The sequence below is a fragment of the Balaenoptera acutorostrata genome, chromosome 15, assembly GCF_949987535.1.
Source record: "Balaenoptera acutorostrata chromosome 15, mBalAcu1.1, whole genome shotgun sequence".
In the NCBI taxonomy this organism is placed as follows: Eukaryota; Metazoa; Chordata; class Mammalia; order Artiodactyla; family Balaenopteridae; genus Balaenoptera; species Balaenoptera acutorostrata.
In genome coordinates, this window is record NC_080078.1 from 86,088,774 (window position 1) to 86,103,093 (window position 14,320).

At 43.7% G+C, this 14,320-nt stretch overlaps 1 protein-coding gene across 1 annotated transcript in view; it reads left to right on the top strand.

Annotated features, from left to right (window-relative positions):
• Positions 1-14,320, top strand: part of ZNF831 (zinc finger protein 831) — a 79,256-nt gene that overhangs the window by 51,577 nt on the left and 13,359 nt on the right. The window contains exon 4 of the mRNA XM_057529797.1: positions 3,020-3,034. Coding sequence (XP_057385780.1) covers positions 3,020-3,034 — 15 coding nt within the window. The remainder of the gene's footprint in view (positions 1-3,019; positions 3,035-14,320) is intronic.

Genomic DNA, 14,320 nt, shown 5'->3' on the forward strand with positions numbered 1-14,320 from the left:
CTGATGCATTCTACTGGGCAAGGAGAGTCACAGACCAGCCCAGATTCAAGGGGGGGAAATTGACTCCACCTCCTGATGGGGGACTTTAAAAATCACATTGCAAAGGGTGTGGATACAGGGAGTGGTGAAGAATGGAAGCTGTTTTTGTTTGTTTTTTTGTTCTTGTAATCAGTCAACCCTGCCTTCTATTTAGTGCATGTGGTTGCAATTTAGAACACATTTACCAGCCCTTAAAAAAAGGTGGTTCATCTTTTCACGTAATGGGTAGGCTAGGGATACGTGCTCTGGGCTAGAGCAGCTGGGCAGGGAGCCCAGCAGTGAAGGGTCCCTCCATTTTCCTGCCCTGCCCTCCCCACCCTGTGCCTTCATCCTGTGCACAGGACCATCACCGCAGCCCCTCCAGACGTCACGATTGCATTTCAGGCAGGGAAAAGGCCTAAGATCCAAAGGGGGTGTGCCTTTAAAAAGCTGTCTAGAGTTGCCATGTGATCCTGAAATCCCACTCCTGGGCATATATCCCAAGAAAACTCTAATTTGAAAAGATACCTGCACCCCAGTGTTCATAGCAGCACTATTTACAATAGCCGAGACATGGAAGCAACCTAAGTGTCCATCAGCAGATGAATGGATAAAGAAGATGTGGTACATATATGCAATGGAATATTACTCAGCCATAAAAAAGAACAAAATAGTGCCATTTGCAGTGACATGGATGGACCTAAAGATTATCATATTAAGTGAAGTAGGTCAGACTGAGAAAGACAAATACCGTATGATATCACTTATATGTGGACTCTAAAAAAACGATACAAATGAACTTATTTACAAAACAGAAACAGATTCACAGACACAGAAAATAAACTTACAGTTACCAAAGGGGATTGTGGGGGGTGGGTGGGTGGGAGAGATTAATCAGGAGGTTGGGATTAACAGATACACACTACTATAAATAGAACAGATAAACAACAAGGACCTACTGTATAGCACAGGGAACTACACTCAATATCTTATAATAACCTATAACAGAAAAGAAACTGAAAAAGAATATACATAGGTATAACTGAAAAAAAAAAGATTGCTAAATACCATCTGTATCTACTACATGATAATATAATATAATTTAATTCCCCCAAAGGCAGGTAAATATAGAAGGAACAACTTAAGGGTTAAGAATATGCAAAAAAAAAAAAAAAAAGCTGTCTGGAGGGTTTCCAACAATCCCTACTTACATCTCATTGTCTAGCACTGGGTCACAAGGCCACGCCTGGCTGTAGGGAGTCCGGGAAAGAGTGTTCTAGAGGAGCACTAAACATCTTTTGGGTTCTATTGATGAGAAAGAAGGGGAGAGTCATAGGGAGCAGGTGACTCCCAATGTCAGCCTCAGCAAGTGATACTAGCGTTTCCATCTGAAGCAGTCTTAGAAAGTTTACTTAAAAAATAATGTTGAGCAACTAAGCCCGTGTGCCACAACTACTGAGCCCATGCACCACAACTACTGAAACCCGTATACCTAGAGCCCGTGCTCCACAACAAGAGAAGCCACTGCAATGAGAAGCCTGCACACTGCAACGAAGAGTAGCCCCCGCTCACCGCAAACTAGAGAAAGCCCACACGCAGCAAGGAAGACCCAATGCAGCGAAAAATTAATTAATTAATTAAAAAAAATAATCTTATTTAAGTGAAAAAAGGGAGTTAAACATTTTTATGTAATTAGTAGTCTCTCTCTGTAAAAGGCCAGATAGTAAATTTTTTACTTTGCCAACCATACAGTCTCTATTGCGACGACTCAACTCTGACATTGTAGGGAGAAAACTGCCACTGACAATATGTAAACGAATGGGCATGGCTGTGTTCCAATAAAACTTTATTTATAAAAATAGGTGGAGGGCCAGATTTGGTCTTCAGGCTGTAGTTTGCTGATCCCTGGTCCAGATAATTTGTAGATATGACAGAATGGTGAAGGCTTCAGCAGACAAGCCAAATTCATCAAGGTTGTATGGGCATAAGCAAAGTTTAGGTAATAGTCTAAAGTTTATTAGACTCTTACTGCAAAATATTTCTCATCACTGTGGTATTTAGTATGATAAAGCTTTGGCTTCTCTAGTGAAGACTGAAAATAACAGTGAATTTTAAAAGATACTTGTAAAATTTTATTTCTCTCACAAATAACAATTGGGTGTAAGTAGAACAATTTAGGATGGTGGTTCGATGGTGTGGTAGGAACCCAGTTTCCTCCTGTCTTGTTGCTCTGCTCTCCTCACCATAAGTTTCCTGCTTTGTGGTCTAGGGTGGCTGCTTCAGCTCCTGCCATCACATCTGCACTCCAGCTAATAGAAAGGAGAAAAGAGGAATGAGAGGGGACCAGCCCTCCCTTTAAGGGCATGCCTTGGAAATTGTGTATATCACACCCTCTCACATCTCTTTGGCCCAAACCTAGTTACCTGGTCATACTTGGCTGCAAGAAAAACTGGGAAATGTAGTTTTTAGCAGAGTGGCAACACACCCCATCCAGAAAGTGGGTTCTCATTACTAAGAAAAAGAATTAGAGAATAGGGAGGCAACTCCCGTGCTCTGCCACTAGGGCTAGAGATATAGACGGGGTGAAAGTCCAAACTTTAAATTCAGTTAATATTCATGCCAGTAATGGCATTTTCCAGGTACTATGTACATGCTAAGATTTCCCCTCTGTGCCTTGATCATGAGTCTCTCTGGGCAGTAGTAACATCTTATTCCTTTTCCTACTCCCCATCACGAGTTAAAAAAAAATTACAGACAGAACTTTGAAATTCTAGTTAGAGAAAAACATGTTTTTGGTTGTTTATCTGCAGAAAGCAAGTGATACCACTTCAAGAATCTTGTTACTAAACACCCTTGTTCACGTCGACAAGCTCAGAGATGTGCATTTCTTCCTTAAGTTCTTTCACGTGCTTCTGCTTTTAACCCCTTTGGCATGCTCCCCCCACCCCCACCAATTGTCAAACAAGGAACCAGGTTGCCTCCTTTGTCCCCACCATTCCAGGTCCTGCACCTGATGGTGGCTGGTTTCATCTTGTCACTTCCGTTCAGTCCTTTCTGCTTTTCCTCCATCGCCCACTGAAGGAATCTCAAATTATATGGTGAGCTACGGTAATAACAGTAGTAAAAACACCTTGCTATTATTTACACAGAACAAGGTGTGAGACTGTCATAGCTGCCTGAGGGGGTCCCATTATTCGTACATATGCTACTGTTTCTTCCCAGTACGCCCGACTGATCAGTCAGGGAGAACTCATGGTTATACCTATATATCCCCTAAAAGAAAATTAATTTCAGTGAAATGGAGAGGATGGAAGCTGCATGGAGCACGGAAACATGAGCTGGCTTGTAAATTTTGAGGCTCTGCTTCCCTTCACGGGGACAACAGGGCTGAAAATTGTGGTCACCTTTAATCTTCTTCTTCAGATTACCTTCAGACATAGAGCCTGTTACCTTCAAAATTCAAACTGAGCCTTTGAAGAGAACTACCCCTTTAAAGAAAAAAAAAATCCTTGATGAATGCAAATTGACATTAAATGGAGTTTAAAAAAATGATCAGGGTTTTTAAATATGATTATAATCAGTGGGAATAGTGGAGCAGAGTCAAATCATTATTGATTTCACTCGTGGGGGTGGGAAGGAAGAACTGCTGTGAATTCATCAGAAAAGGAGCTTTTCTGTAAAGCCTGACCAACTGGGAATGCTCCCTGGGGTCCGCCTCTGCCCTGGGGCCCCTACCCGAGTTGCTGAGATGCTGGACACTTATTAACCCTTGACGAACCTCCCCTGGAGGTTGTGCACCTACCGTCACATCAAAGGGGGAAAAAAAAATCTCTGTTCAGGGGTCATATTTGCCATTTTGGGAAATCAAGGGAAAAAGCAGCATCTGGCCCAAATTTTGGAGTCAGACCGATTTAGTTTCACTCCCTAAGCTCATTTCACAGGTGTTTATCGAACACCTAATATGTGCTGTTCACTCATAGACCTTTAGGGGCTGGAAAAACGGGGACCATAAAGACAGGCCATGTCCCCTCACTCATGGGGCTGACGTTCCAGGTGGAAGGAGACGGGCCACAAACCACAAATTAATGACTAAGACAACAACACACAGCGATGATGACAGAGGCCATGCCAGCAAGAATAACAGCCCCGCCGTTATCCCAGGAGCATTTATCCCAGGTCCTGAGAGTGGTGCTTATGGTATGAACCCATATAACTCTTTCAAGCACCCCGGCAGGAAGCGCTAGTTTCCTCCCATTGCACAGATGAGGACAGCGAGGCACAGAGGGGAGTGATCTGTGCATGGAGGTGAGCATTTCTTTACAACTCCTGGCTGGCTCAGTAACCACCCCCCGAAATGACTGGCTTTGCGCCTCACAAGGCCGCCGTTTTGGCCAATGGTCTCCCCCCAACATCTGCCTTTGAGCCCCTCTGGGTGCGGTGGGGGGAAAACTTGCATAGCAAGGGCACAGGTGGCCTCACCAGAATCAAGGGAAGCTCAGCTGCGTCTGTTTCCACCCTAGACCATAGGACGGCGAAACACAAAACTCCAAAGCAAACAAACAGGAGACCCCAGTCTCATCAGGAAATAACCAAGAACTTACATTCTACCAAAGCCAAGGGTTTCAAAACGATAACTTCAGAGGAAGAAGCACCCATGCCTCTTCCCCATCCAAAGTTCCTCAACCTCCATAAACACGGGGGCTGTGGTCAGATGAAAGTTTTCTTTATCAGACCTAAAGCCCACGTCTGCTTTATCCCAAACACATGGCAGGAATTGGGGAGAGACCTTGAAGGATTCTCTCAAGGCCTTTCTAATTGTGCTGAGGATCAAAACCGACAACTACCTTCACCATGTGTCCAGCGTTGATGAGTTAATCCGTGTGTGTGTGTGTGTGTGTGTGTGTGTGTGTGTGTGTGTGTGTGTGTTAATCCGTGTGTCTGTGTCTGTGTCTGACAATCTCCGCCCCCTCCCCATCCTCTGAAAAAGAATGAAAGAGAAAGCAACCCAGATGAGCCTCTCATTCTCACTGCTTTCCCTGCCTCTGGCCGCAAGCAGCTTTTGCCACCATGGGCTTTGGGCTCCTCCTTGAGAAGAAAGGTCGGCCAGGCTCTGGGGGTCTCGGGGTCCTTTGGGGAGCAACAGAGCACAGAGGTGTGCTCCTCATCTTCAGACACAGCCTCGCCTCAGAGCTCCATTCTTCAGCTCGTTCTGTCCTTGAAGAATTGTTCTGTTGTTTCTTGTCATGGCTGATGTTAAGATTGGTTTCATCAGAAGAAATAAGCACCTTCTGACGGAAATCCTGGTGTGCCTGTGCCCCGTGCAGCACACAGGGCCAAACTCAGAAGGCCCCAAGCTTGGTCGGCTGGGATGACTTGAAATTCTTTCTTTCCTTCCAGTTTTATTGAGATACAACTGACATACAGCACTGTATCAGTTTAAGATATACAGCATCTGATCTGACCTACATACATCATGAAATGATTATCATGATAAGTTTAGCGAACATCCCCCCTCTCATACAGATACAAAATTTAAGAAATTTAAAAAATTTTTTCTCTTGTGATGGGAGGTCTTAGGATTCACTCTCTTAGCAGCTTCCATATATAACATAGAGCAGTGCTCATTATATTTATCCTGTTGTATGTTACATCCCTAGCACTTTTTTATCTTATAACTGGAAGTCTGTACCTTTTGACCACCTTCATCCAATTCCCCCTCCCCTGCCCCCGCCTCTGGTAACCGCAAATCTAACCTCTTTTTCTATGAGCTTATTTTTGAAGTATAATTGACCCACAACACTATGTTAGTTCCTGTTATATAACATAGCGATTCGATATTTCTATACATTTCAAAATGTTCTCCATGATAAGTTTAGTTACCATCTGTCACCATACAAAGGTATCACGTAATTATTGACTGTATTCTCTACACTGTACATTTCCTACAGTGACTCATTTATTTTGTAGCTGGAAGTTTGAACCTCTTAATCTCCCTCACCTATTTCTTCCTCTCCTCACCCCTATCTGTTCTCTGTACCTATGACTCTGTTTCTGTTTGGTTATGTTTGTTTGTTTGTTTTCGTTTTCAGATTCCACATATAAGTGAAATCATACAGTATTTGTCTTTATCTGTCTGACTTATTTCACTAAGCACAACACCCTCTAGGTCCATCCATATTGTTGCAAATGGCAAGATTTCATTCTTTTTTATGGCTGAGTAATATTCCATTGCATGTATACACCACATCTTTATCCTTTTGTCTATCGATGGGCACTTTATCCATTCACCTATTGATGCTTCCATATCTTGGTTATTGTATGAGTTGAAATTCTTAATCCTTTTGAACAAAGACCCCACATTTTCATGTTCACTCGGCCCTGCAAATTAGGTAGCTTGTCCTGACAGCCCAATACCCTGGGTAGTATCAGAGAAAGTGGTTTGAAATGGGAGAACTGAAAAAAAAAAAAAAATATATATATATATATATATATATATATATATATATATATATATTTACTTCAAGACCCATCAGTGAAGGAAAAATGTTCTCATGATACATCTCAGAAGAAGAGATGCATCATGTGCCCAAGATCTAAAGAGTAAGGGAGAAAGTGTGGACTTCCAGGAGGTTTTTAGGTGCCTCTTGTCTCTGACAGCGTCTCCAGCTTTTCTTGTTTTTGATGCCCTTGACGGTTGGTTGGGAGGAGTCCCGCTCAGTTGTTGTGGAGAATGTCCCTCCACTGGGGTTTGTCTAATGGTTTTCTTGAGGTTAGACTAGGGGGATGGGTGTGGGGAGAAAGATCCCAGAGGTGCAGTGCCCTTCTCATAACGTCCTATCAAGGACAAACCATCACCATGGCTTATCATTGCTGATGTTGACCTTGATCACCTGGCTGAGGTCTCTCAGGTTTCTCCATTGTCAAGTGATCCCACACCTCCTCCCACCATTAGACATTTTACCCACAGGAATTCTGCTTCTCTCCACCGGCAGTGTCCAGGACTGCCTCTGCGTCCCTGTTCTACTACTGGCTTCCTTCGGTTGCAAACTCTGCCCTGAAGACTCTCCCCACTCGCCCAATATCGTCTCCTGTGATGCAGGAGGTAATTATTATTTCTAGAACAAAGATAACCCAGAGCCGCTACTGGTGACCAAGTTCACCGTTGTCTCTACCTGAACCAAAACATTATTGGAAAAGTAAATTACTTTTATTTTCCTTGAAAATATTTGATAGGAAGTGCATGAGAATCCTCGCTGAGAAAATAGACCCAGAACCTATCATCAGAGGAGAGATGTTACCTATATAAAAAAAAAGAAAGAACCATCGGGTACATTTCCACACTGAAACCTATTTCGAATTTTATTATTTACCCTGTACCCTTTCATTGATTCCCATCTCCTCTCCCTGAATTTATGAGCAGGTGGGCATAGCCTCCTTCCCCTCGGAGGACCTTCGTGATAATGGAGCACACATCCGATTCTCTGCCAGCGAGGGCAAGGTAGCAGGTGAGGGCGATTTCAGTGGGAAAAAGTGGATCGCCTTGAGTCCTCATCTACGGGGGAGAAATGTTTCTGAGCTAAACAGACTAATAATTTTTTTTAAAATAGACTTTTCGAAGGCTGATTTTGCATAGTGAGGTTAAAAATGTCTTGAACTGACAGGAAGTATGTGGGATTCTGATTTTTCACAGCCTGACCGTCCGTCAGTGCTTTCCCTTCTGTCTATGTGTTGTGGCCTCCTGGGTCCGTCTGAAGTCCTTTTAAATTCATTCCTCCATCTGGGCCTGTCTGAGAGCCCTCCAAACTCAAGGTACTGTCATGACATGCCTGGATCTTTCCTGCTTCCATCGGACACAAAAGGAAGTGTGTGTGTTTGCCCCGCTGGCTGACTGGCCACTTGGACCAGACCTGCCCTTCGTCCACTTGTTTTCTTCTCTCCCCTCTGCCAGGTGAAGAGGCGGAGATGAACACACAGTGTCTTCCTGGGTGGCTTGGTTTGTCCCTTGAGGGAACCCTGTGTTGTGGGCTGAGTCCTCTCCTTCGGATGGTACCATTTTCTTACAAGCCCTTTGCCCTCAGGTGAATGACAAAGTCAACCCTTGCCCTTCTGTGAAGTACACACCATTGACAAGTTTCACTATAAAAGCCAAAGTCTGCACTCTTTTCGCCTCCTAGCTTAAATGGGGAAGCAAAGGAGTTTTACTCTTTTTCTCTCCCCTGCCCCCGCTTAAACATTCTAGTGGGAGGGGGCTTCCCTGGCGGTCCAGGGGTTAGGACTCCGTGTTTCCACTGCTGGGGTCCCGGGTTCGATCCCTGGTCGGGGAACTAAGATCCCACAAGCCGTGCGGTGCAACCCCAAACCAAAACAAAACAACTGTAGCGGGAGAAGTTATGAGCCTAACGAAACTCTCCTCTAGAAAATGTGTCCAGACCTGCAGTTATTGGAATGCGGCCGTTGGGCTCCGACCTCCAGGAAGCGTATCCACGTGGCGCCTCTGTTGAATGTGACTATCTCCACCGTGCCATTTCCACCGCCCCGTCCTTCCCCTCTTGTGTTTATCAGAGACTCGCCAAGCTTCCTCACCCAGAAAAACCCTTCGTACCAGTAAGCTCTCCTTGGTGGCCTCTCCTGGTGGGGCTGGGTTAGGGGACGATCGTAGATAGCCTGGGGTCCTTGGATCCACGGGGATGGGAGAAACAGCGCTGAGATTGTAGAGACTGGTAATTTCTGAATGTCGTTGCTTCGTGGTGGCGTTAAACATTTCTTAACCATAGTAGAAGGGCCACAGAATGCCGCTCCTCTCTTCGTCTTTTGCTGGTAGGCTTGTCTTTTGTCTTTTGCTGGTGGGCTTGTCTTTTGTCTTTTGCTGGTGAGCTTGCTTTGTCTTTTGCTGGTGGGCTCGTCTCCCCAGGGTTTTTGGAACCCCCATAAGTCATTTCGTCACCAAGGGCTGTTGGGGCCAAGTGTCCCCACTCAAAACCTTTGCGAGGAGCCTCCTCACAGAGGCGACTTTATTGATAATGATGGCTCGTCCTGAGTCAATCCGTCCCTGGGTTGACGGCGGCGTGCAATGCCTGGAGCCTGCTTGGAGGCGGTGGCTGCCCGGGCAGACGCTTCTGAGCCCAGCCAGCCCCCAGCCAGCTCCCCTGCCCCACACCTCACGCCGGGGGCCAGGGTTAGCAGGTGCAAATGCAGGCACCCAGTGAAAGCCGAATTTCACGCGAACAGTCAATACGTACATATATATACACACACGCGCGCATATATGTGTATATAGTATATACGCATATATATGTTAGCATAAGTATGCCCCCAAACATGGCAATAAGACACATTATGCTAAAAATGATTCATTGTTGACCTGACATTCAAATTTAACTGGGCATCCACGTTTCCTCCGGCCGCATTTCCCTAAGGCCCTCAGACCACCCTTTCCGGCCCAGACCATCCTGGCGGGACTCCATGTGCTTGAAAATGGACCTGGATGTTCTTTCGTGTCTGATTTCACGTCTGCATTATCTGAGTCTGGGGGTGCTCTGCCATCTCTTCCCCGTCTGCGTGGCGTGGGGCTCTTCTCGCAGCTGGGTTGACTCCTGGGCTGTCAGTTGTTCCAGCTCTTAACCGGTTGCCTCTTAAGAGGGGTGGGAGGCTGGTCCGGTCACCTGGGCACCCGGACCCCCCAATTTCACCTGCAATGGGTCTATTTTGATCTCTCTCTCTCTCTCTCCACTTCCCTTTGTGTCTCCCTCTGCCCGTCTTTGCTTTTCAGGTTGCTTCCCTTGGATAAGGCATTTCCTTCTGTGGCCTGAGGCCGCTCAGCCAGACACCCAGACCCCAAGTGAGGTCGGTGAGGGAGGCGTGCACCCTCCAAGTCCTGTCACTCCACCAGTGATGAAAGGCCACCTTCACTTTCTTTCTTTGCCAAGCCAAACCCTGGAAAGAAAGGGGTTAATTTTCTCTTCTCTTTGAAATATGTGCCGGAGACAGCATCAAAGCTGCCCCATTCTGGTTCAGAAAACACACTCAGAAGCTGTAATCAGGGGTGACCTTCTAGGCAGGGTACAGTTCTACACTAAAACCTATTTTAAATTTTATCATCTCTCTCTTGCTATTTCATCTCCTCTTGCCCTCCCCCCTTGTATTTATTAGAGGCTCGGTAGGGATTTCTTTCCCTGAGAGAACTTTCATAATAATGAAGTATGCTTGGCAGACGCTCACGGTGGATATACAGGATTGGAGGGTATTCTGCAAGGGAAATGGGCAGGCTTGTTTTCCTCTGTCCAAGAGAAATATTTGAGATAAGATAGACTAATTATTTCTCAAGATGGAAGTGTTGAAGGTTGCTTTTGCATAGAGAAGTTGAAAACTCCTTGAAGGGGCAGAAAGCTTCTGTGAGCATCTTTATGACTTCCCTCCCTGGCAGGCTGCCGTCATCCTGTCTCTCTGGGTACCAGCATCCTCTGGGGTTCAAGCCCATTTCCCATCTTTCTAATGCTCTCCCCACACTGACTTTTCTTCTTTTTAGATTTTCATGAGAGGTCTGACTGAGAAAGCCTACCAGAACCCCCTCTTCGGTGCTTCTAGCCCTCATTCTTTGATAGATGTTCATACTATTTTCTCATTATTTTTCTCTCAGCTTTCACAGAAACGGTGTAAACTACTTTATTTCAAAACCATTATGTTAGTTTACTCCATGATAATTTAAGCCGTGTATTCTTTTTCTGATTTGAATTTAGTAATAACATATTTTTAAACAGAAGTCAAGATTTCCTGAATAAATTTTCAATGACAACTGCTGACGTTTCCGGGTTGTTGTTGTTTTTTTTTTTTCCGCTTCTTTAACCTCCTTTTATTGGACCTTAGTTTTACATATGTGACTGAGTCATCCTTTCTTTCTCCAGGCATTTTATTTTATTCTTTTATTTTTTTTTAAATTTTTTTATTATTTATTTATTTTTTAACATCTTTATTGGAGTATAATTGCTTTACAATGGTGTGTTAGTTTCTGCTTTATAACAAAGTGAACCAGTTATACATATACATATGTTCCCATATCTCTTCCCTCTTGCATCTTCCTCCCTCCCACCCTCCCTATCCCACCCCTCTAGGTGGTCACAAAGCACAGAGCTGATCTCTCCAGGCATTTTAAACAGACCCTGGGACTTCTATGAGGAGAAAATTTCGGAGTGGGTTGGCGGGGGTCGCGGGGGGGGGGTCGTCTTATCAACCCAGCTGTCTTTGATTCAAGAAAATAACCAGGGGCCAGCTGTGTGGTCAGGTGCAGTGGTGTCCCCAGCCCGACCCTGCCCGGGACCACCCCCAGCGAGGATTCCAGAAACTGCTCGAAAGCAGGAGTTTGTAAAGACTGTCTTCTCTCCCTGGAGCAAGATTTGCATTTTTTTATTTTTTTATTTTTTTTTAGTATTTATTTATTTTTGGCTGCGTCGGGTCTTAGTTGTGGCAGGCGGGCTTCTCTCCAGTTGTGGCATGTGGGCTTAGTAGCCCCCGCGCGCGGCATGTGGGATCTTAGTTCCCAGACCAGGGATTGAACCAGCATCCCCTGCATTGGAAGGCAGATTCTTAACCACTGGACCACCAGGGAAGTCCCAAAATTTGCATATTTTAAATTCTCTTTTTCCCACAACCTCCTTCGCCTCTGCATATCATTTGTGCAGTATTGTGTATCTACCTCAAGTCTCATCTTCCACTCCATTCCCTACTCCTTCCCCAGGTGGAATTTTCTGGATGCGTGGCATTATTTATACTCTTTCTGTCAGATCTGGGTCTTCCTTCCTAAAGTGCTTTTGACTTCCAAAACAGATTCCCTTTATGGGTGATGGAGTAGAAATCTTCAAGGAAAGATGTAAAGATTTCTTAAATGCCTCAAAGCGTTGACTTTCTCAACGGTCCTAATATGTCAATCGCTGTTCTTAACAAACAAAAAAAAAAATCTAGAAATCAAATTTCTTAATGAGTTTGATAGGGTTAACATTTATTTCTGGGACGGTATTCTTTCTTTTTTAGCCTCTCTTTTTCCTTAATGTTGCGTTGGGAGTCCTACCTGTAATTTCCAGGAAAGCTTTTGGTTGTGTAACTGAGCTTTTACATTTCCAGTGTGTTTTAAGCAGACTGACTAAATGTAGGGGGAGGTAAAGGGTGTGGCCCTGAGTCTAGGAGAGTTTCTGAAGTTGAAAAAAAAAAAATGTCCTGAATTCAAGTTTCCCATCATAAAAGGTAGAAATTCTAAAGCTGGTGGGAGGACAAAAGAGTGACTTCATAGGATTCTGAAAGAATTGGGTCCATCTCTTCCTGCTATTACTCTTTTCCCCTTTGTCACATGCACTTCCGAGTCAAGCCTCTTCATCTCAGGGCAGAGTCAACCCTTGGTATTTTATTTCCTACTTCGGCTGAAAAAACTCATGACTGTCCCCTTTTATTTTCTGCCAGCATCCATAGAAACCACATAGAGGCTTTTGCTCAAAACACACTCATTGAGTCGCATTGCTACGGAATTGCAGTCGCAGAAGTACTCTTTCTTTTGAGGTGGAAATCTTGAGGAAAGCTGAAGCCAAGTTGAAAGTCCTTCAGTTATGGCAGAGTCCACCCAGTAGAGTTTTTTTCATTATTAAGAAAAATCCCACTTAGAAAATCAGGCTGAAAGCATACATTCTTGAGTAAATTTTGGTCTGAAAAGTTTTCAAAGAGTCTTTTGAGCTGCTTTTATTCTTTTCCCTTTCTCCCAGTCCCCTTTGCTCCTCAGTAGTATTTAAGAAATGCTGTCGAATTCTGTGCGTGTACAGGATTTCACATTATTGAAATATTTTACCCTGACTCCTTCACTAATGTTGTTTAGGAGAAATATCTGAGTGGGAGAAAGTTTTCAGCTTTCCAAACACTTGCCTTTCCTCAGAAAAGGTAGAACTATAATGGCAGGTGCTCTGAAGAAAGAAAAGAAATGCCCAAGTACCATGTGAGATGGAGTACCTAAACATGTTACAAAACCAGAAAAGTGTTCTCTCATTCTGTTTCCTGGTTTTCTTGTCTAATTAAGTTTTACTGCAGTTTAGGTTTGAGGGAAGAGCTAGATTCTCCCTGAACATTTATCTTTTCACAGAGACTGAACTTAGAATGTTTTCTTTCCTAAGGCGATTGGAAAACCAAAATGGAGGTGGCCAATGCCAATATTTTCTTTCTTGTCTTTGTTTCTAGTTGGAAATTAGTCCATTTTTCCCCCTTATCAGGATTAGTGAAGGAGAAGAGGGAAGCTCTTTCTTCCCAGCTATTACCATTGAAATGGATCAATTTCTTCTTTTTAAGGATGCAAATCTTGAGGACAAATGAGCTCTCTCAAATATCTCAATCATATTTCGAGAAATGGACCATCTTTTACAGACTCATTTAGTAATGAGAAACATTGAAAACCATAATTCAAAGGGTAGATACTCTTGATTTCGATCTGGGCATTATAGATTCCAAATGGTATTTTCAGTAATTGTATTTTTTCCCCTTCACCTCATACCCAGAGTGGCTCTCTAAATTTTAGGTACATGCTTATGGTCTGGGAACAAACTTTTAACTTCAGGATTGATTTTAAACATGGCTTTCCACTCAACATCTTTCAGGGGAAAAAAAAAATCTCTGAGAGGGAAATCTTAAACTGATTGCCTTTCATCAAAGAAGAGAAGTAAGTACCACTAAGAGTAGTTTCTGAAATAAAACATATGATTGCTTAGAAAATTGCATTAGGAGAAAGAAATACTCTGGCATGTAGTGAGATTTCGATAAATGTGTTTTTCTGTCCCTCTGCTGTGTCCTTCAACTATGTTCTCTCTGAAGAACCCAGTTGAGGTTTCATACTATTCCTCTCCAGAAAGTGGGCATAGAGGGAACCCACCTCAACAAAATAAAGGTCACACATGACAAACCCACAACTAACATCATACTCAATGGTGAAAAGCTAAAAACATTTCCTCTAAGATCAGGAACAAGAAGAGGATGTCCACTCTTGCTACTTTTATTCAACATAGTTTTGGAAGTCCTAGCCACAGCAATCAGAGGAGAAAAAAAATAAAAGGAATCCAAATTGGAAAAGAAGTAAAACTGTCACTGTTTGCAGATGACCTGATACTGTACATAGAAAATCCTGAATATGCTACCAGAAAACTACTAGAGCTCATCAATGGATTCAGTAAAGGGGCAGGATACAAAAGTAATTCACAGAAACCTGCTGCATTTCTAGACACTAACAACAAAAGATCAGAAAGAGAAATTAAGGAAACAATCCCATTTACCATCTCATCAG